Here is a 22,581-nt window from a genome sequence, read left to right as displayed (position 1 = left end):
AAGGCGTAACTATTTACCAAGACTTGAAACAGTGACTGAGCAGGACTGAGTTTCTGCACTGGTTTATGGTGTTTAAGTTTGCCATTATGTCAATCTAATTCATGTACATCGACTGCACTTTAAATTAATCCGATCTTTCCTAAGATAAACAGATAGTTACCTCAGAATTCTTGTATTTCCTATGCTTATTGTCTTGACTTCTCCAAGTCAGCCAATTCTAAGTCAGGACTTTTGAGTCCATTACTCATTTCAAGAAAAATAAGTTGACCAGACTCAAGATATTTCTTCGTATTTTTTTTTAAATTCACAATGGCTAGGTGGTGAATAAACTTTGGATCACAAACTGTACTTTAGTAAGTGTTGGTACAGAACCTAACACCCTACCGCAGAGTCAGCAATAATAATAAAAAGAATGATACTCTTCTGCTAAAATGTCTTTGGTTTAGTATCTGACAAGATAGCAGCTTAACACAGAGGCTAGACCGGCACGATGCCACCGCTGGAGGTGGCAGGTAGTGTACACATAGCTGCATGGCACTGTGAAAAGCAGGCTGTGTCCACACTGAGGTGTGTAGCTACCAGTGAAAGGCTCTGGCAGACGAAAGGAAGCAGTGAAAGGCGTTTCCTTGCAGTGAGTATTTTCCTGCAGTGGGGAGAGACTCCAGCATTGGGGATGCAGCGGGACACTGCACTGCTAAAAATAGTAGTGTAGACAGGAAGGCCTGGCCTGGGTAAGTAGAGAGCAGTGTAGGTTATGTACTCGGGTACATACCCACACCCCTCAGACATGTCTTTACTTTACTCACCCAAACCATGCCTCTGGTCTACGCTGCTATTTATACCTGAGCTAGAGGTCTACATGCATATGTACACTACCCACTGCTGAAATAAGTGTGCAGGGTAGGTGTAACCAGACGCAAACAAGCCGAACTTTACTGTGGCCTCAAGGAGTTCACCTTGTCTACATCACAAACATAGAATCATAGAATCATAGAATATCAGGGTTGGAAGGGACCCCAGAAGGTCATCTAGTCCAACCCCCTGCTCAAAGCAGGACCAATTCCCAGTTAAATCATCCCAGCCAGGGCTTTGTCAAGCCTGACCTTAAAAACCTCTAAGGAAGGAGATTCTACCACCTCCCTAGGTAACGCATTCCAGTGTTTCACCACCCTCTTGGTGAAAAAGTTTTTCCTAATATCCAATCTAAACCTCCCCCACTGCAACTTGAGACCATTACTCCTCGTTCTGTCATCTGCTACCATTGAGAACAGTCTAGAGCCATCCTCTTTGGAACCCCCTTTCAGGTAGTTGAAAGCAGCTATCAAATCCCCCCTCATTCTTCTCTTCTGCAGGCTAAACAATCCCAGCTCCCTCAGCCTCTCCTCATAACTCATGTGTTCCAGTCCCCTAATCATTTTTGTTGCCCTTCGCTGGACTCTCTCCAATTTATCCACATCCTTCTTGAAGTGTGGGGCCCAAAACTGGACACAGTACTCCAGATGAGGCCTCACCAATGTCGAATAGAGGGGAACGATCACGTCCCTCGATCTGCTCGCTATGCCCCTACTTATACATCCCAAAATGCCATTGGCCTTCTTGGCAACAAGGGCACACTGCTGACTCATATCCAGCTTCTCGTCCACTGTCACCCCTAGGTCCTTTTCTGCAGAACTGCTGCCTAGCCATTCGGTCCCTAGTCTGTAGCTGTGCATTGGGTTCTTCCGTCCTAAGTGCAGGACCCTGCACTTATCCTTATTGAACCTCATCAGATTCCTTTTGGCCCAATCTTCCAATTGGTCTAGGTCCTTCTGTATCCTATCCCTCCCCTCCAGCGTATCTACCACTCCTCCCAGTTTAGTATCATCCGCAAATTTGCTGAGAGTGCAATCCACACCATCCTCCAGATCATTTATGAAGATATTGAATAAAACCGGCCCCAGGACCGACCCTTGGGGCACTCCACTTGATACCGGCTGCCAACTAGACATGGAGCCATTGATCACTACCCGTTGAGCCCGACAATTTAGCCAGCTTTCTACCCACCTTATAGTGCATTCATCCAGCCCATACTTCCTTAACTTGCTGACAAGAATACTATGGGAGACCATGTCAAAAGCTTTGCTAAAGTCAAGAAACAATACATCCACTGCTTTCCCTTCATCCACAGAACCAGTAATCTCATCATAAAAGGCGATTAGATTAGTCAGGCATGACCTTCCCTTGGTGAATCCATGCTGGCTGTTCCTGATCACTTGGAACAGATCTAGGTGGTTCCATTTCCTGGTATATGTTGAACCTATCAAATCTCTTAAAGGCACAGATCATTGCAATTAAACTGCAGGTGCAAGATTTCAAGGAGAGAGGGTGAGGGCACAATAGGCACCCACACTTTAACTCCCACTATGTCTGGCCTGAAATGCAAGACACCCCAGCAGCACTGAAAAGGAATAGGTAGGGGACACCATCCTGTGCACTGGTCAGGAGACCTATTTGGATGCATGGGGCTGAAAGAGATGCTGCATTGTCTGAAGGGAATAGCAGACATCATGCCCTTGCTACATGCTAAGAAGCTCAGTGAGGAATTTTATCTCCCTGAGCTCCCCCTGGGATGGAGCTCCCCCCCATAGGCGCAAATACAACTAAATATTCACAACTCCTGCTTACCTTCAACAGAGGAGGCAAAAGGCAAAGCTTCACACACAGAATTTCACCTTAGAAATTCAGCTCAAACCAAAGAACTCTCAGCACATTTACAGTGATTACTTTCACTGTCTATTCCCAGCACAGAGCCACCCCAACCTATACCTCATGTTCTCAACACTGAGCATGGGTTTACTCCAGAACTCAGTGTTTAAGGGGGACCAGCTGTACTGCAGCACAACAGAACTCTTCAGCAAGGTGTAGTCAGACTCTCTTGAGATTTTTTATCCAGGCAAAAAAGTGCTCCGCAAGTAAAGTAATCCCAAAGCTGATTTTCACAAGGCAGTCTCTTAACTGTTACCCTTTTATGCAGGATTTCTTGTCTCGGATTCATCCCAAGTTAAGGGGCTCAATGGAGGAGTAACTGAATGAAATTCTATGTTCTCTGTTTTACAGGAGGTCAGACTAGACATCTAATGGTCCCTTCCGGACATAAAATCTATGAAACCATTGAAAATTCCCCATAGAGCAGAACCTTGATTTTATGAACATCAGTCTGAAAAATGACCATTTATATGAACCATTTTTCTCAATGGCAGGGGTCAGGGATTGGAACAAAATCACATAATGAAAGTGATGTTGAAACAAGTCTTTATCACTTCATGTACCGATACCTTTGGGGCACTGGAAATCACTGTGCAGTGGTTTGAAGGACAAGAAGAAAGCAATGGAATGCACCATAAACTTCACTATACCCACTGTAATTGAGGTGTGCAATTTTATGAACTTTTTGATTTTAGGAACTCCTCAGTTCCAAATTAGTTCATAAAATAGGGGTTCTACTGTACTTTTTAGAGGGAAATCTGGGAAATACTGAAAATACAAGGTATGGAGGAGGCATAAAACTGGGACACCTCATTTAATTTTTCAGAAGTTACTGCAGAATCTCATTGTACTATCTGGTTTAGGTACCAGAGTGATTGAGCTGGACCATTGACTCTGGGACTACTCAATGACTCCCAGCTCCAGCATCCCCTTAACTTCAATACTGATCTCTTCTCTTTTAGCCTCCAGGATCCGATATGGTTTAACCTTCACCTTTACTCCTGGATCTGTGATGATGTGGTGATGGATTTGTACGGGTCTTCCTAGAACATATCATGGTGCTGTTCAATCATTTTGATGAACTCTATACGTTGTTCAGTGGTTAATTTGGGCCATATAGCAATTTAAAGGGGGAAAACCTGGAGGAAGCCTGGGGAACCTTCTTCTGACCCCTCTACCAGAAGTAGGTTTACAAACCCTAGGAAGTCTTGTCCTATGAGCAGCAGGTATGCGAGTTTAGGGACCACTTCTGCTGTTTCCCTTGTGTTTTCCTGAACTTCAATTTGTACAGGAATGGCTGGGCAGTAATTAACTTTCCCATGAACACATGTTATCCGCATGCGTTTGGCTTGAGACAGCTTGTTCCGCCTAATGTGCATTAAAAAAAAAATCTTATCCAAATAGAATATTGTGATGCAGTGCAACCAGAATAACTTGAGAATATTCTAACAGGTTTTTGTTGTCTATGGCTATTTAAGACATAAAAAATATGCATCACATAACTCAACCACATTCAACTTACCCTCAGCATGGGGCCATTCTGAAACACATGTGGTTCGTCACAAACTACGCAGTATTCATTCAGCACTGGTATCCGCTGCTCAGCAAACTCAATAGTCTGAGAACAATGGAAGTGAGAACAATAACATCTGCTTAAAAATAATTAACAGACAGCTCCTGCTCCAAAGTGTTTCTAAAACGGATTAAGCATGACATCCTACCTGCACAAGAAAGCCATTGTCTCGTATTGGAATGCATTTTGCACCATAATTCAGCTGTAAGAAAAAAGGTCAAGCAACTTCAGTGCTAGAGCTAATTAGAAGAGATGGTGCAGGTTTCTTGTGGAAATGGTAAGAACATTTCTATTTTTTTCTATGAAGGTCTGAGAATTAAACAATATTGGCATCTGGAAATATCTCTAGTTTGCATAGATCAGCCAAAATAAATTCATCTGTCTCTTTACCTCTTGCCTAGGGAGTTTTTGCTTTACCTGTAAACACCCTAAAAACTCTAATACGCAAAAGAAGCACTGGTACTTTGACTCCATGTCAATGTACAAACATCTAAGCAATTATTTTAAAGATGAATAGCATTATTTATTTTTGTGTGTATCCTGCTTCTCTATACATATATAATATGGACTATGTGTTTAGACTTGAATTACTAACATGCCCTTTAAAACAAAAAAATAGAAAATCTCTTTCCACAATATTTTTCATGAAACCTCTTCCTTGAGCCTCATCGTAACAAGTACCTATGCTTAGTCCTTCTTTCTGACACTTTATTTCAAAGTGTTAGTTTGGAAGGTATCTTTGCTACGGTGGCCACTAAGATGTGGAACTCCCTCCCCCCTGACATTTGTCTCAGACCATCTTTTTTACTTCAGTGGGAGATGGACCAAGCTGCTTTGTGGAACTTTTCTTTTCCTTCCCCTGCTGCTTCTTTTCCTGCACAGCACTCCAAGTATCTTGGCAAGGCAGTGGAAAGGAACTAGGATTTTAACAAGTAAAGTGCCAAATTAAGTCCTGATTGCCATTCCACTAAAGTCAATGGAGTTGCACCTGACTGAATACAGGCTGATTTCCCTGAATATTCATGTATTATGACAATAATATTATATTTATTAGTAGTTTTGATTTCACCAAAGTCAGTGGGATTATTTCTATTGACTTTAAGTGTGAGTTTATTCAGGCCCCTAAAGCAGAGACAGTTCAGAGTGAAAAATTAATCCCAAACATAGGTGATAGCACGTAAAGCTTTTTAGTTCACCTTTCATTAATTTTGGTTGTACAAGTTATGGAAACAACCAAGTAACATGTACATAGCAGCTTTATAAGTCACACTATATTATTGCCTTTAGATACAGCAAAAGTTGCTCATAGTTGACTTATTAGGCTAATTTACCATGAGTAGGCTGAAGCACTATTAATGTAATTTCATTACAGTTAAAATATTTAATAATATTTTAGACTTACATAACACCATTCGACCAAGGATCTCAGAATTCTGTCGAGGAGGTGAAACTGAGGTACCATACTTATCAATAGTAAAGCTGTGACTAGAACCCAGGTCTCCTGACTCCAGCTCCCCACATCTAACATGTAAGACAACAAGCACCACCTCCCAATGTCTTGAAACAGGAAAGCAAACTGGCTCTTACTTACGCTTACAGTAAACATCCTTCCTATTTGTAGTGATCAGTTACAGACAGAACTAACATTGAAGTGTGTTTTCTATGTTTAGTAAAATACATGTTAACCCTTTGGGTTGGATTTCCCAACCCAAAACAAGAACAACTCTATGGGCATGTATGGGACTTGCCCCAGGTGGCTGCAAGGGGGAAAAATGGGCTTCAATCCCCTGCTCAACCTACCCATATCACCAGTCTGTGCACAGGCTATGGAGCAAGCATACATCCATTGAATATTACTCTTCACCTACACCAGTGCCTACAAGGAGTGGGTACAGCTTCAACTACACTCCCTTCAATGTGCTGACCAGCATGAAAGGAGAAAGAACTTACTACCGGATGGGGCCATCAGCAGATTATTTCCCCCATGGAGCAAGAGAGGAACCAGGGAAGGAACTATGTGACTGTGCTGCTCCTATGGCACAGCAGCAGCATGCTGCCCCTTACTCAGAGGGAGACATAAAAACTCAGTCTTAGCCTCTGTGGTCCCAGTCAGTATGACAGATGTGTATGTGTGCAGGCAACTGTTCAATACTGGCCAAAAAGGTAATTTCCAATGTGTTTTATTTAATGTTAAATTCTTCTTGATGTATGCATTTACGTATGCCCTGGATATTAATCCATTTTAAAAAAAAAACGAAAGGAAAAACATACAAACAGAAAGAATAATGATTATTACGCACAGTAGCTTGTGAAGGTGATGAGGAAGATGGTGTTAAGATACCAATAAGCCCTGAGGTAAGAGAGAGCCTCCTGCCCTCTGCTATGGTGGGTTCCTTGAAAAACTCCATTTTGGATGACTTAGGAGCACTGGAGTAAGACTTGCTGAGTAACTTGTGATTCTTCAGTCCATCTAATTCTTCCATTCTAAGATTACTGGAATAAGACCTGCTTAACAGTTTGTGAGGCTTCAAGGTGCTATTGTGCTCACATCGAGGATCCCCAGAACACGATCTGCTTAGGAGTTTTTGGGGCTTTAGAGTGATGCATTCTTCTTGCTTGACAGTTGCAGCGCAAGAACGATTCAACAGTTTGTGTGATTTAATAGCCATTGTCTGCTCAGCCCTGGGATCACTAGACAATGAATGGCCAAAAGTTCTGTGAGACTTTGTGGCACACACATCCTCAGCCTTAACTGTGCTAGAACAAGTCCTTCGCAGCAGCTTGTGAGTTTTGGAGATGCCATCTTGTTCAGATTTCAGTTTTGATTTGTTTTTACCACAGCCAGGTGGAGGATAACTTGGCGACCTTAAAAATAAATAAGGGGAAAACCTAGTACAGGAACAATAAAAAACTCCATGAAACAATAAACAAGCAACTTTACATATAAACACACATATAAACAAGGTATTATTTAAAAATATCTGTTTAAAGCAGAAGAAAGACTGACATTTATGAATTATGCAAATTTGTATACAGATTTAATTCCTAAAAGTATATAATAAGTAGCATGTATATCTGTGTATCTGACTAGCTATAGGCATAGGCCATGATTTAAAAAAAAATAGGTGCCTAAATTTAGGCTCCTAAATTCATAATCAGGCCATTTACTTAGGCACCTATTTTTGAGAATCATGGCCATATTTTTCACGTAGAGCAATGGACTTCTTCAATCAAAAGGGTAAATCTACTTTTCTTGAACAATTGTTTTGGCATGGTTCTTTCAAGCCATGCTAATTTCTAGACACCACAAGCCAGAGGAGTTCTGCATGCAGATCAATTGCAGGTCATAACGGGCTCTTAGTATTTTAACTGCTGCAGAAGCTTGTATCCAGTCACTCATATTTATCTCAACTGAAACAATTCTTAAAAAAACAAAACAAAACAAAACAAAAAAAAACAAACCTCCTCCCCCAAATAATCTGATTATTTTGTAGAAGACAATTTGGCTTGATTCTCTTCTCACTTCAAGTGGTTTTACTTCGGTGTACTCCTGATTGGCAGCAGCGTAATGTAAGAGAGTAATCAGGCCTAATATGCGTATCAAGAAAACAAAGAATCAACACACAAATGAAGCAACATTCATATGATCTGGATCGTTTTTTCTAATATTTAAAATTTGTTTGCCTAGTACTAAGAGAGCTGGTATCAGGCAAAATTAAATCTTCCTGAATCATTTTTCCATCCTCATACCAAAGTGAAACTTTTTTGGTTTGCTCAAAAAGCAGAGAAATAAAATCCCAAGGGAAAACATCCCTTTAACAGGCTGGCAGTGTTTATCCATACTGTTAGCAAATGGTGATCCTGCTGGAAAATGTTCAGTGAAATATGCTGACTCACTCTTGTAAATGATTCATTACCATACATGGATATAAGGGAGATGAGAGTGGTACTCTAACAAAGAAAGGATGCTTAGCGTACGGGCTAAACAGTCTTTGGAGAGGAATTTTAGTTGCAGCTGAGTCTAGGGGAGAAAGATTGGGTTGGCTTTTGTATTCACTTTGTGAATAAAACCAAACCCCAGGAAGAGTGTGTGTGTGTGTGTTTTGACATGCTACAACCTGTGTGAATGTTTGGTACAAAGTGCGAAAGCCTCTGGCTCACAATTCCATCTTCCTCTTTTATTTCCTGTCAATATAAATACCCCTTGACACCTCTGTATGGATACAGTATCCAACCCATCGCCAGTCTGTTTCTGTTGTACCACTCACTGTTACATGTGAAACTTAGAATACAAGAAATTCATCAAGCAACAGAGATGCTCAAACGATCACCCAAAGCCAAAGAGGGGGTGATCAGCCAATCCCTCAAAATTAGAAAAAAGTGCTACATCAGGTGAACTACACCCCTAAAAGACACAAAGGCACTTAAGCGCATGAATAACTTTACTCATGGTAGTATGAACTCCATGGGATTCAAAAGGACTATTCACATGAGGAAAGTTATTCATGTGTATACGTACTTCCAGGATTGGGCCTTTCAAGTCCTGGTGACTGATTTTCAGAGGTGCTGAGCATGCATGCCTCCAAATAAAGTCACTGCTCAGCACCTCTGAAAATCAGGCCCCTTACCCCTTGAAATATCATACACATTTTTTCTGAAAGTGAAGAAAAATACAATTATGAAAAGGAAACTTGGACACAATAAAACTAGCAGGATACTATGGCTAAGGCTATGTTTATGTCATGGAGGTTGTCATAAATATAAAGGGAAGAGTAACCACTTTTCTGTATACAGTGCTATAAAATCCCTCCTGGCCAGAGGCAACATCCTGTTACCTGTAAAGGGTTAAGAAGCTCAGCTAACCTGGCTGGCACCCGACCCAAAGGACCAATAAGGGAACAAGATACTTTCAAATCTTGATGGGGGGGGGGCGGAGGAGGGGAAAAGGCTTTTGTTTGTGCTCTTTGCTTAGGTGTTTGTTCTCTTTTGGGATTGAGAGAGGCCAGATTGAAATCCATCTTCTCCAACCCATCCTAATCCAAGTCTCCAATATTGCAACCAGTATAGGTAAGCCAGGCAAGGCGGATTAGTTTATCTTTTGTTTTATGTGAATTTTCCCTGTGTTAAGAGGGAGGTTTATTCCTGTTTTCTGTAACTTTAAGATTTTGCTCAGAGGAAGAGCCTCTGTGTTTTGAATCTGAATACTCTGTAAAGTATTTTCCATCCTGATTTTACAGAGGTGATTCTTTTTACCTCTTCTTTAATTAAAATTCTTCTTTTAAGAACCTGATTGATTTTTCATTTTTCTTAAGATCCAAGGGTTTGGGTCTGTGTTCACCTGTACAAATTGGTGAGGATTATTATCAAGCCTTCCCCAGGAAAGGGGGTATAGGGCTTGGGGGGATATTTTGGGGAAAGACGTCTCCAAGTGGTCTCTTTCCCTGTTCTTTGTTTAAAATGCTTGGTGGTGGCAGCATACTGTTCAAGGCCAAGGCAAAGTTTGGGGATGTTTTTAACTGAAGCTGGTAAGAATAAGCTTAGGGGGTCTTTCATGCGGGTCCCCACATCTGTACCCTAGAGTTCAGAGTGGGGAAGGAACCCTGACAGAGGTCATGGAATCTGACTTCTAGAGACCTCCCTGACATTCTCTGCTTCAGCCCCAGGGACTGCCGGACTCAGCCTGCGGGCCCTGAGACGGTTCCAGCGACAGGCAACAACAGCGACACGGGACCCCCTGCAAAGTTCCAGTGACAAGTGACAGACTCCTGAGGGGGTCCTCCACAGGGTTCCAGCAATGTGTGTGTGTGGAGAGGGGTAACAACTCGGGCGAGTGGCTGGGATGTCCCATTTTCTCTATGCTCACCCTGCAGCTCACAGCTCTCCGCCACCAGAAACCATGGAGCTGCAGCAGCAAAAGTCACAGACAGGTCACGCCTTCCCTGAATTTTTGTTGTTTATTGCCTGTGACATGTCCGTGACTTTTACTAAAGATAACCATGACAAAATTTTAGCCTTAACTATGGTTAATAAAATAACAGTCTGCCTACTAAACTAATAATAGCACACACAGCCAAGTTTAACAGTATAAAATGAGTGATTTCCTGTACTAGATGAGTCAGGGTCTTTTAGAGTGTAGGACATGAAAACGCTCCCCCCTGGAATAATCTTGACAACAGCTGAAGTTCCTAGTTAGTTCTTGAAATCATACAAGGTGAGGGCACAAGACCCAAGAGGTAAGGTATAAACAGAATACTTCTCTTTGGAGAAAAGTCAACATTTCTGCTAAACTGCTAAATCTTGTTAAGTATGCTGTGGAATTTGAACAGCATATGATAATAAAAGCATTTTGCTTAGTATTACCTGCGCAATGTAGAAAAGATGTGCAGAGGGGATTTCACCTTTTTCTCAGACACTTTCTTATTGTGCGTACAATTTGATTTTTCTTTGCTATTTTTCCATTGCTGTGTAACAAACGTCTGCATTATTCTGTAAAGGAGGAAAAGACAATCATAGCCAAGTCACAGTAATTGTAAAGCCAACAACTGTACCTTCATCATTTAAAGCCATGTAGTGGCCTCATTCTAAATGAAGAACTTGAGAGTCACATGGGTGGATTGAGGCCAGTACTTGGCTCTTTAAAAAATGACAATGTTATTGATAAAAGCTATATAAGTATACATCATACACATATCAAAGATGAAAGACGTAAAAGTATCTTTGTCATAGAGATGCAGAAACTGTGAGAGCGTTTAGATTTGAGATGTATGGGTGGTACTGTTAAAGTAGATGGTAGTGTTGGCTTAACTGGCTATTTCATAGATTTTCAAAAGATGAAGATCTTCTTGCCCTCAAACATGATGAGGGACCATGAGACCTGTGGCTATTCAAAATTTTTGACTTAACTGCATAGTTATGTAGATGTACAATCACAGGTCTCCCCCCTCTGCTTGACAAAATGTATTACACAAAAATGCATTGTGTATGCCTCTTGTAAAGGCTATCTAATGTACAACTCATCGGTACTATAAGGAATGAAATGTAGTATTAGGAACTGATTACTTTTTTCTCAATTTCAAATTACTGCACAGATTTTTAATAATGTTAATTAATCTGCAAGGTTATTAAAACACTGTGCTGATTATTTCTGATTGGTTCTTTAAACCTACCAGCGAAAGATTTCTTTATGGAAGCAAACTGCCTTTTTTTTTTTTTTTTTTAAGGTGTAGATGTTTAGGATACATCTACACAGCAAAAAAAATCCCCACAGCAGCGACTCTTAGAGACCAGGTCAACTGACTTGTGCTTGTGCTTCAGGGCTAAAAATAACTGTGTAGCTGTTGGGAGTCAGAGCCCTAGGCTCTGAAACCTGGCAGGGGGAGGGAGGGGAGCCTCACAGCCCAGGGCTCCATCCTGAGCCTGAACGTCTATGCTGCTATTTTTAGCCCTGCAGTGCAAGCCCCACGAGCTAAGTCAGTTGACCCAGGCTATGAGCCTGCAGAGTTGTTTTTGCTGTGTTGACGTACCCTTAAACTTACATTCTTGTCATTTTATTAATAGCAATTATTCATATTATTAATTAATCTCAATAATGAGAATTTGCAAAAAGATGCATCGTCAGAATTTTAACTAATAACAGTTAGTTATTACTGCACTAGATGACCTCCTGAGATCCTTTCCAGTCCTACGATTCTGTGATTCTTAGCTGCATCCTCTTTAATTTCACACACTTTAGACAGTAGTTTATAAAACTCCAGTAAAGGGAAAGGGAAACATTTACAGGGACTACCTGTTATTTTTCACCACTGTCAAAACAATTTGAAAAGGTGAGGGGTGAACTTTTTAACTGAAAAAGCAGTCAGGAGCCATTTGGTCCAAAGAGAACTACAACTCATCTGTTAAATGTTTCTTGACCCAACACAAGAGCTAACATAAGATGATTATAACAACAATGCATTAAGCAAGATCGTATCAAATTTCTTCCAGAACTTACTTTTTCAGCTGATGTCCCAACCCAAATCTTTCCTTAGTAGAGATCTGAAATACATCCACGGTAGGTACTGCAGAAAATGTGATATTGGTGATATGTGTAAATTGGAATTGCCATGCTAGAACAGGGTATCACAGAGACCTACTTATTCTATTAGTGGTTTGATATTTACAGGCCGTATTCTGTGCTAATTTATACTTCGGAAACACCATGGAAACAATGGTGAGGGCAGTACTGTTGTCTGAGCCAGTTTGGAACCTGAACACATGAGCAAGAACCAGCCAGCCAAGAACCTGAGTACCACTTCAGAGTATCGGCCCACCCTGTTCAGCAACCCAACTCCAGCCATGGCCATCTCATTTCCAAGTGAACTGTCCTAGTCTTTTACATCTCTTTTTGCAGGGAGCATTACCTTCCCTCACCTTCAAAAGACGTACTGATTTACTTACTCATTTAATCTCTTTTTGGTGCAGAAGTAGAGGTTCCATTACTTGGCTTTCTTTATTTACTGTTCACTATTCTTTAAAAGCCCTTTGGGACTTTGGACCAAATTCTGCCCTCAATTACACCATGTAAATGGAAAGCGACCTCACTGAAATCAACAGTGTTCCCCTGTTTTCACAACAGGCTGACTGAGGGTAGAATTAGATTCTTCCCGAAAGAGGACTTGCCTTAGGTCCTTTAGTATCTCATCAGCATTACACCATATTTTCTGGAGCAAAGTGTTTCCTCTCTGAGAGGCCTTCCTACCCAATGCTCATTCCAGACCTTTTTAAAAGTGCAGGAAAACTGGAATATTTTTGTTGCAGAAGGTAATTCTGCTTGGAAGAAAAAACCTTTTCTGTATGAAAATTTAATTTATTCAAGTTTCCCTGAACCATTACAGGACAGTAGAATTAGCCCATTCTGTCAGCATGCAGAGACAGTCAAACTCTACTCAGGCATTTTTCTGTTCCCTGTCTCTATTTCTTAGAATGTAAAGAAAACCTACCAATTTATTTTATCTGTAGGGTTTCTTTTTTGAAGGCATTTCAGTAAAAGATCCATAGTGCTTATCATCTGACTGCATCATGTATGAATCCCAATAGCCAATGAACTTTCATCAAGGAAGCTCAGACATCGCCATTCATGCGATAGGGTACAGATCTCATACCATTCCCACCATCAGCACGCCCATATTTACTGGCTCAGATAATTGAAAACATAAGACATGGAGGCTGGAAACAAGCTTCCACTTCTAGCATTACCAAAATCCTTTTGTAACATTTAATAGATTGAAGTGGCAGATGGCACCAAGCACTTACTGAAAAAATCTCAATTCTTTGAGGCAGGATAATAACCAGCATATATTACAAGCATTGATGTGGTCAAAACAAGTGCATTTCATTATTAAAAGAAAAGAAAAGAACTATAATGATTACACTGAAAAAAAGAGATCCTAAAGATTTGGCTCAATATTTGAAGTTAACTTTTATCAGAATGAAATCATGATTTTTAAGCATATGTTATTCTGATCATTATTTTTTTTTAAAAAAAGGCAATAAAAATACCAGTTCTAATCTGAAATGCCACTGTTTGCCAGGTGCTCTTTAGAATGATTGTTTCATTTGCAAATAATTCAAAAAATATCTTCCGTCTCCCTCAAATATCCTTTCTTTCAAAGAAACATCAGTTGATTATTTTATCCTTTTGTGCAGTGCTATTATTTAAATGCTGTTTAATCTTTCTGAGACAAACTGTGGTTGGATTTTCAAAAAGATGGATAATGTGATTAGCAGTAACAATGTATTTAGATTTATAAATTCTAAAGTGTAACTAAATCTCATATTTCAGAGCATAAGATGATTGCCTGAAGGGTTTAGGAGCCCCTTTCCACACAATTAGCATGGGATGTGCTGCATTTCAGAATTGCCAGGTGCATTTCACTTCCTTTTAAACATCAGGTAATGGACACTGCCAGAAGCAGGATACCAGACCTGATGGCAGTGGAGCTGGAAAAATTTGTATAGTGAGGGTGCTGTGCAGCAGCACCCCCAGCACCTATGCCTGATAGACCAGTGATATCATTTAGTAAGGAAAAGCCATTGCTTCCATTCCTAATATTGTTTCTAGTACGGATCATAGTACAGATAAATGAATTCTTGACAAATATCTATTTCTGTCCATAAACTATACTCTACTGAATGGGTTTTGTTTTGCATTTTAATATATATATTCACCTTAAACAGTTAAAGTTGGCAAATTATATGCAAGTGAAAACAGGATCTTTTAATGGCATGTGTTGGGCTACCTTGCACATATACATATATTCATTTTTTCCATCTAGTCCCTAAACAGGAACCTAAAGGTATCTTATCAATATAAAAAATTCCATGCTACTCATAAAAAATGGAAAAGAACACATTGGTAATAATCTGGCTAGGTACTAAATAAGAACAGAAGTTTCAAAACACGTGTATTCTGTATAACACATGTGAAACAGCAGCCAGACATATTTTGCCTCTCTTTGAGCATATGGTACATCTGTTTCTTCCATCAGTGAATGGCAGACACAAAAGGAAAGATATACATATCATAAGGTAATAACAAGTTATTACTCAGAACAGTGTTTCATGGGGAAAGGTTGAAGAGAGAGAGAGAGTTCCCTCATATATTAATATGTGAGATTGATCTCATTGTTCTTTTTTACTGAAAATCACTGGCAGAAACAGCAACTGCACCAGACTCATAAGATCAATAACGGCAAAGCACCTGTCTCTTGCCTTGATCCTGCAATTGACTGCATGAGGCTCAAGGGAGCTTCTGCACAAAGTTAGCTGCAGGATGGGGTCTATAAGTCCTGTTTTAGCCTTGCCAAAAGTGCAGAAGTTTTATTGTCGTTTATGGTCTTGCTAGAACATATCCAGCTGGATAAGGATTTGCAAAGTTTACTCTCTGTTGCTGAGTGTATTAGAATTTTGATTTCATATTGGAGTTGGCTAACAATAATAAATGTTAACATAAAGTTACAATAGCTATTTGCAATAAATAAACACCTGAACGTTTATAAAAAAAATATTAAAATAGTAAGATGTAGTGAAACAAGACACTAAGCCAAACACAAATAAGATACTGATATAATGAACAGAACACAGCTTGCAAAGAGCAGCTGCAGACAATGGACTCCCTAAGAAATGGATTACGAGGGTATTTTTCCCAGACAAATCATGACTGAAAAAATATCTTCATCGTTCAGTGGCAGAATTCTCTCACATAGATCTGAACTGAGAGGCAGGATTGGAAACCTAAGTGGGTGTGAATAGCAGTTCACATAAAACTGTTGTACTGTAACTCCTTCGTGTGGATGCTATGGGCACGAATATGCAGGTCCGAGTCTGCACTAATGTAGTCCTCTTTGAAGAGGTGCAAACCCAAGACTTTTTACATTCACATTCGCAGTATCCACATAGGGGAGTTATAGCGCAGCACTTTGGTGTGTCCTGCTGTCAACACCCTTTTAGTCCAAACTGCAGGGCAGTGTAGACATACCCTTACTATTGATTGTGCAAACGCTTACCCAGGGGCTTAACTTGAAATCAATGGGACCACTCATGATAGTGAAGTTAAACATGTGCAGATATATTTTCAGAATTGGGGCTTTAGCAATGAACATGTATATCTGCTACTCTCTACATGGCTCACAACTACAACATCGTACATGGCACAGGAAAAATGCAAATGTGACTAACCTGGACCATTTAAGTACTGTGTAAGTGAACAGTGCAATCGCACTATTATAGGTTCTGTACGGATTACATCCCAAGCCACAGCAATCTCTTCCTGATTCCAGAGAAAAAGAAAAACAACAAAAATCATTAGCCATCCTCAGGAACTGTTTATGTTTTGTCAGTCAACCCTTATGCTGGTGAAATATTCAATGGAATGTAGTCATCTAAGCTATTATTTTCATCTGTTTGCCCACTCCTCGCCTATGCTCCATCCACTAGGAGATACTGGCTCAAGGGGAGAGCAAAAGGAGTGAACAGGGTGGGAAATACAACTGGTCCCACAGTAGAGGGCTAGAAGAAACCAGATGGCATATTGCCCCTTCCCTTGAGACTAAAGAAATCCCATCACAGGAGAGTCAGGTATTCATGAGGTTTCAGGGGCAGACAGAACCATCCTGTGTACCACATTTACCTGGGGAAATTATATCAGTACAGATGCTGTTCCTAGAATCATTAACTTCCACCCTTGTAAAGGGAGGTTACTGCACAGATGTGATGGCAAAATGAGAAAATAATGGCACGAGAAAGAGAAGGTTACTCAACTTGTGCAGTAACTGCGGTTCTTCGAGATGTGTGTCTGGGAGGGTACACCACTTCAGGTGTTGGTGTGTCCCAGAACAATCAATGGGAGATATATGGTGGAAGTATCCACGCAGGTCACGCATGCACAACAGGCATTTTGCGGTGTTGCTGGTGCCATGTCTAGCACGTGCAACACCTGAGCCCTTCAGTTCCTTCTCTACAGCAGAGTCCTAATGGTGAACTCCGAAGTAGAGGGGAGGAGGGTGGGTAGTGGAGCACCCACAGGGACACATATCTTGAAAAACCTCAGTTACTGCACAAGGTGAGTAATCTTCTCTTCTTCTTCGAGTGCTGCCCCTGTGGGTGCTCCACTTCAGGTGACTGTAGAGAAGTGCCCCTCAGAAGGCAGGAGGGACTTCGGGTTCATTTGAGTCACAGAGGTAACTGTGGTTAGAGCCACAGTTGGGCGTCAGCCCTAGAGTCTTGAGTGATAGCATAGTGCTCAGTAAATGTGTGGACAGAGGCCCAAGTGGCCGCCCTGCAAATCTCTAATATCAGAGCATTGTTTAGGAATGCTATAAAGAATCATGTGGAATGCACTGTGATGTGTGTAGGAGGGTCCAAGTTTTGAATATGATAGCAATGTTGAATGCATGTGGAGATCCATTTAGACAATCTCTGAGTGGATATCGTGCAGCCTTTTGAACACTCAGTAGTAGGAACAAAAAGTCTAGACTTCTGGAAAGGTTTGGTCCTTTCCAGGTAAAATGCTAACACCTGCCTGAAGTCCAATGTATGCAGGATGGACTCTGTTGGAGTCTTGTGAGCCTTAGGATCGAATGTAGGAAGATGGACTGGTAGGTTCATATGAAAGGATGATGTTACCTTCGGTAGAAATGTTAGATGCAGGCACAGAGTGACCTTGTCTTTGAAGAATATTATGTAGGGAGGATCGGCCATGAGAGCCCCTATCCCATTGACCCATCTGGTGGAAGTAATAGTGACCAAAAAGGCCACTTTCATGGATAAATGTAGTAGGGAGCAGGTGGCTAGGGATTCAAATGGCATTCTGGTGAGGCATTTCAATACCACATTGAGGTCCCAGGCTGGAATAGGTTGACAAACCTCTGGGTAAATGTTCTGGAGACCCACGAGGAAGTGTTTAGTAATGGGGTGCACAAAGATCGATGTCCCATCAATCTCATGATGGAATGCTGTTCTGGTCACGAGGTGGACTTTGATCAAGCTCACTGCTAAATCCGAGCATTTCAGCTCCTGTAGGTATTCCAGCACTAATGGTAGCGGTGTTGTGGAGGCTGTCACATGTTTTTCTTGACACCAGGAGGATAATTTCTTCCATTTTTGAAGGTAAGTATTACATGTGGTCACTTTCCTGCTGTTTAGTAATACGTGTTTGACTTGTTCCGAGCAGGCAAGTTCGCCATAGTGGAACCATGCAGAAGCCATGCTTGAAGGTGGAGTTTCTGCAGATTGGGGTGAAGAGCGTGACAGTTGTTCTGAGACAGCAGGTCTGGATGGGGAGGGAGAGCTCGAGGGGCGCATATCGCCATATGCATCTGGTAAGGGTACCAGGCTTGCCTGGGCTATGTTGGAACTATGAGGATGACCCTGGCCTTGTCTAGGCATATCTTGCGTATCATGTGTGATATCATGGGAACTGGTGGGAATGCTTACATGAATTGTGCATCTCATGTGATGAGGAAGGTGTCCCCCAGTGATCGTGGTTCCATTCCTGCTCTCGAGCAGAAAATTATGAATTTGTGATTTGTCGGGGATGTGAGCAGGTCAATGAGTGGAGTGCCCCACCAGCAGAATATGGATAGCAGGACTCCCTCGTTCAATTCCCATTTGTGGTCTTGAGAGAAATACCTGCTTAGCGTGTTCACCATTGTGTTTTGACAGCCGAGAAGGTAGGAGGCTGAAATGTTTATGTTGTGGTGTATGCACCAGTTCCACACTTTCATGGTTTCGGTGCACAGTGAGTGAGATTGAGTGTCTCCTTGCAGACTGATGTAAAACATGCAGGCAATGTTGTTGGTCATTATACAAATTGATTTGTTCTTTATGTGAGGTAGGAAGTGTCTGCCGACATTGCGGACTGCACATAGCTCTAGTAGACTGATGTGTAGCTGAGTCTCCGCAAGAGACAGTTTTTCTTGAACCATATGCTGATGCATGTGGGCCCCCCGGACTATCAGCGAAATGTCTGTCGTGATTACTACTGATGGGGGTTCCTGTTGGAATGGGATGCCCACACATACATTTTCTGGTCTTGTCCACCAGTGTAGAGAGTCCAGGACACAGGGTGGTACTGTAAGTCGTTTGTGCAGGCTGTGCTTCCTGGGTATGTAAACCGAGCTCAACCAGCCCTGAAGGCAGCACATATGTAGTCTTGTATGTTGTACCACGAATGTTGAGGCTGCCTTGTGTCCTAGCAGCTGTAGGACAGTACGAGCTGGTGTTTGGGGGCTGATTCTTACCTCTGTGATAAGATTTGTCGGAGTTGTGGATCTGTTCAGGGGCAGGAATGTCTTGGCTTCTACAGCACTGAGATGTGCCCTAATGAAGTCCAGTTGCTGGAGAAGGACTAGAGTGGATTTTCGTTTACTTATCTGTAGCCCAAGATCCCTGAACAGATGTGTGATCGTCCTCTGGACAGCGTCCGGTGCTTTTTGTTGAGTTGGACCTTTGAAAAGGAAATTGTCCAGGTAGGGGAAGATCATTATTCACGGTTTGCATAGTGCTTGAATTGTGCTTGCTTCTCATCTAGAAGCTCCTCAGTGAAAGAGCTCAATATCCTATAGTTATCATAATCATATTTTGCTAACAGAGCAGAATAATTGGTGACTCTCAACTGTAAGGTCACTGAGGAGTAAACTTTTTGTCCAAAGAGGTTGAGCACTTCTGGTGTTCCTTATCTTGAGGGGTTGATCTAAACTGTTGTTTGCTGTGTTGATTGGCGGCATCGACCACCAAGGAGCTGGGAGGCGGGTGGGAGAAGAGGAAATCCACCCCTTTGGTGGGTACATAATACTTCCTATCTGCCCTTTTGCATGTCGGCGTTATTGAGGCTGGTGTCTGTCAGACTGTCTCTGCCGGTTCCAGAATTGCATCATTAATGGGTAGAGCGATCCTGCAAGTAGAGGAAGGTTGCAGAATTTGTACCAGTTTGTGCTGGTTCGTCTGAACTTCCTCCAACGGGATGTCATGGCTCTGGGCGACTTGCTTAAACAGCTCCAGGAACTGTTTGAAGTCATCCGCCGAGGTAGGCTGTGGCGGCTTATTTGCTTTGTCCGGTGAGGAGGAAGAGTTGTGTGCAGGAGAATTCGCTTCCTGATCTGCGCCCATCTCAGTGTCCTCCCTGATGTCCTGAGCCTCCATTGGCTGTGGGGTGGGGGACGAGGGGTGCATCTCATCTCTCCTCTGTGAGCTGTGGGTGGTCTAGAGTGACAGCCTCTGTAAGCTGCCCAGGGTTCCCAGTGTGCCAAATGCATTGGGAAGGCCATTGGTGGGTACATCCACAATGGTCTGTACGAAGGTTAACTCATCTGATTATAAGGATGTTTGGACCTCATATAGGTCCAGGGTGGTCTTCAATTTTTTAGTGATGAGTGGTGCGGTGAGAAGATGCATGGTTCTGGCACATCATCATGATCGTCTTCACTGGACAAATGTACAGCAGTCTGAGAAGTGTAGGGATTCCCGTTGAAACATTCCGGAGAGCCTCGGTACCAAGCATGGGGACTGCGGTGCCAACAAGGTAGCCAAGTCTCTCTGTTGCAGCAGATTAAGTGGCATTTCTGAGGTCGGTACCATTGGTGCCGACGCTGGTGCTGTCAGATGTGATGGCGGTTTAGTCGGGGTGGTCGGTGCTGACTTGGCTTTCTCTACTGGTGCAGACTGCAATATCAGTGCCAGGGGCATGGTGCCTGAGGAGACGCTCAGTACCAAGTCCCTTACAGGCAAGTTTGCGGTCTGTTAGAGGAAGGCGTGTCTCCTGTCCCTAAAGGGGGGGTGCCCGGAGAGGAGGCCGGTGGTCCATCTCTGGTTGGAGAGATTTCTCCATTTTGAGGCGGAGATCCCAGTTGCGCCGGGCTCTCGCCTTTAGGTTGCTACAGTGGGTGCATTTTTGTGGGATATGCGCCTCACTGAGACATTGAACACACAAGGCAGGAACCGCATTGTTGAAAGCCTGGGGAGCCAGCATCTTGAACAGTTAACTGACCCCGCTGCAGGAAACTATGGGGAGGGTAAAACCGGGAGAAGTAAAAAAAAATTTTGTAATAAAACTAACACTAACACTAAGTACAACTTTCTAACTGCCTAACTATTATTTCTAAAGGTATGGGAAGAGTGAACACTGCCCCAGAGTTGTGTCTTCAGCCGAGGATGGTTGAGAAGGAACTGGAGGGTTCGGGCTGTACGCGCGTTGGATGCGACACCAGTGGCACTGCAAGACACCTACTGGGCATGCATGACCCGCATGGACACTGCTACCATAAAACTCTGATCGACGGCACCAGGACGCACTGACACCTGAAGTGGAGCACCCATAGGAACAGCATTCGAAGAAGAACTATGTTTCCAGGGAGAAGGGGAGACTGGGCAGCACTGTTATCTATGTCCTTTGCCACTCAAACCCTTCCCTAGAAGGGAGCACTGGTGGCAAACTATGCAAAGTGAAACTCATCCTAGGTTGTCTCCCCGCTGGGAGCATATGATGTGGTTCCACATATCTTAGGCCCTGTGGCAGTACCTTTGCCTCAATTCACAAATTCATATGTTCCAAAACCAGAAGGAACCATTGTGATCATGTAGATTGTCCTCCTTGTTTATTCGCAAGGCAATTCTATATGAAAGTAGCAAATAAATAGCTAAAAATATCTTAGTCATGAGTTTGCAGATTGACAGCAAAATGTTTCCACTGAGAATTGAGTAGCAATCAATAATGTGACAGGAGCTTGTAAAGAATCTCATATAGGACAGAATTAAATGGGTACTAATGTTCATTATATAATTATATGATTAGATTACTTACATCAAGAAAGCTAACATCAATATGCAGATCAATGTCTACATCATCAATGGCTCCATATTCCCTGAAAGTAAAGACTTATATTACTTTCCAGCTACTGTTCAGCCCAAGAGCATCTATGAGAGGAGAGATCGTATTAAGAATAAAATCAGTAATGGATATTAAAGTTCAAGTTAGGCGAACTTTTCCATAATGGGTGACTTTTTGCTGTATTGAAAGGGATCAACTAACAGCCTCTGCAAATAATACTCCAAGCCCTCAGTAACACAGATTATCACACCTGAGGAACTGCATAGCTCAAGGGAATTATAATGGGATAGTCTGTAATGGACATCACTGGGTAAATGACAGTTATTTACCTCTAGGTCACTGGTTCACATTTGGTTTTTAGTGACCAAAAGCCATTAACAACTCATGGCCGCAATGAAATGACAGCCTTTGTGTAATGAAGTGTTTGAATCCATTCCAGTTCTCAGTGAACAAGGTATCCACTCTGCTACAAACAGCATCATAACTGGTAAAGACTGAACAGGAACAGAAACTGAACCATCATTCACGCTTAAATGCTTGGGTTTGTTCCCCAAACAATAGATACGATTCACCTATGGAAACAGGCACAGATCTTTGTATAAGGCTCCTAGTAATGGAAAGTCTGCTATGAGTTGCATAAAGCACCTACAACCTCCCCAGTCCTGAGAGGCTTACAGGGGTCTAGCCCATCTCAGAAAGTGTGCAATGCTGGCTGGACAGCTGGGAGAAGAGGTTAATTAACTGCCTCCCTTTAACAGCTGCCACTGACAGAGCTTCTTTGTATACATTAATGGAGGTTAAAGCTCCCCTTGCCAAAGGAAACCTTCAATATTATAACCACTTGGCCTCCCTGGGGTGAATCCACCTATAACAGTACAGGTCAGGCTGATGCAGGGAGGTG

The 22,581-nt window shown here is 42.1% G+C and overlaps 1 protein-coding gene across 2 annotated transcripts in view; it reads right to left on the bottom strand.

Moving 5' to 3' along the window:
- PARP8 (poly(ADP-ribose) polymerase family member 8) overlaps positions 1-22,581 on the bottom strand; it is a 166,657-nt gene that overhangs the window by 51,209 nt on the left and 92,867 nt on the right. The window contains exons 8-14 of one of the 2 annotated variants that reach the window (XM_073343909.2): positions 21,654-21,714; positions 16,034-16,124; positions 12,309-12,375; positions 10,679-10,804; positions 6,619-7,207; positions 4,467-4,520; positions 4,268-4,363 (exon numbers count right to left, since the gene is read on the bottom strand). In XM_073343909.2, the coding sequence (XP_073200010.2) occupies positions 4,268-4,363; positions 4,467-4,520; positions 6,619-7,207; positions 10,679-10,804; positions 12,309-12,375; positions 16,034-16,124; positions 21,654-21,714 (1,084 nt within the window). The remainder of the gene's footprint in view (positions 1-4,267; positions 4,364-4,466; positions 4,521-6,618; positions 7,208-10,678; positions 10,805-12,308; positions 12,376-16,033; positions 16,125-21,653; positions 21,715-22,581) is intronic. The other variant, XM_073343910.2, reaches the window with a different exon arrangement.

This window comes from Lepidochelys kempii, chromosome 5 (genome assembly GCF_965140285.1).
Source record: "Lepidochelys kempii isolate rLepKem1 chromosome 5, rLepKem1.hap1, whole genome shotgun sequence".
NCBI lineage: Eukaryota > Metazoa > Chordata > Testudines > Cheloniidae > Lepidochelys > Lepidochelys kempii.
The sequence above is the reverse complement of the archived record's forward strand: the minus strand, read 5'-3'. Positions and strand labels throughout refer to the sequence as shown.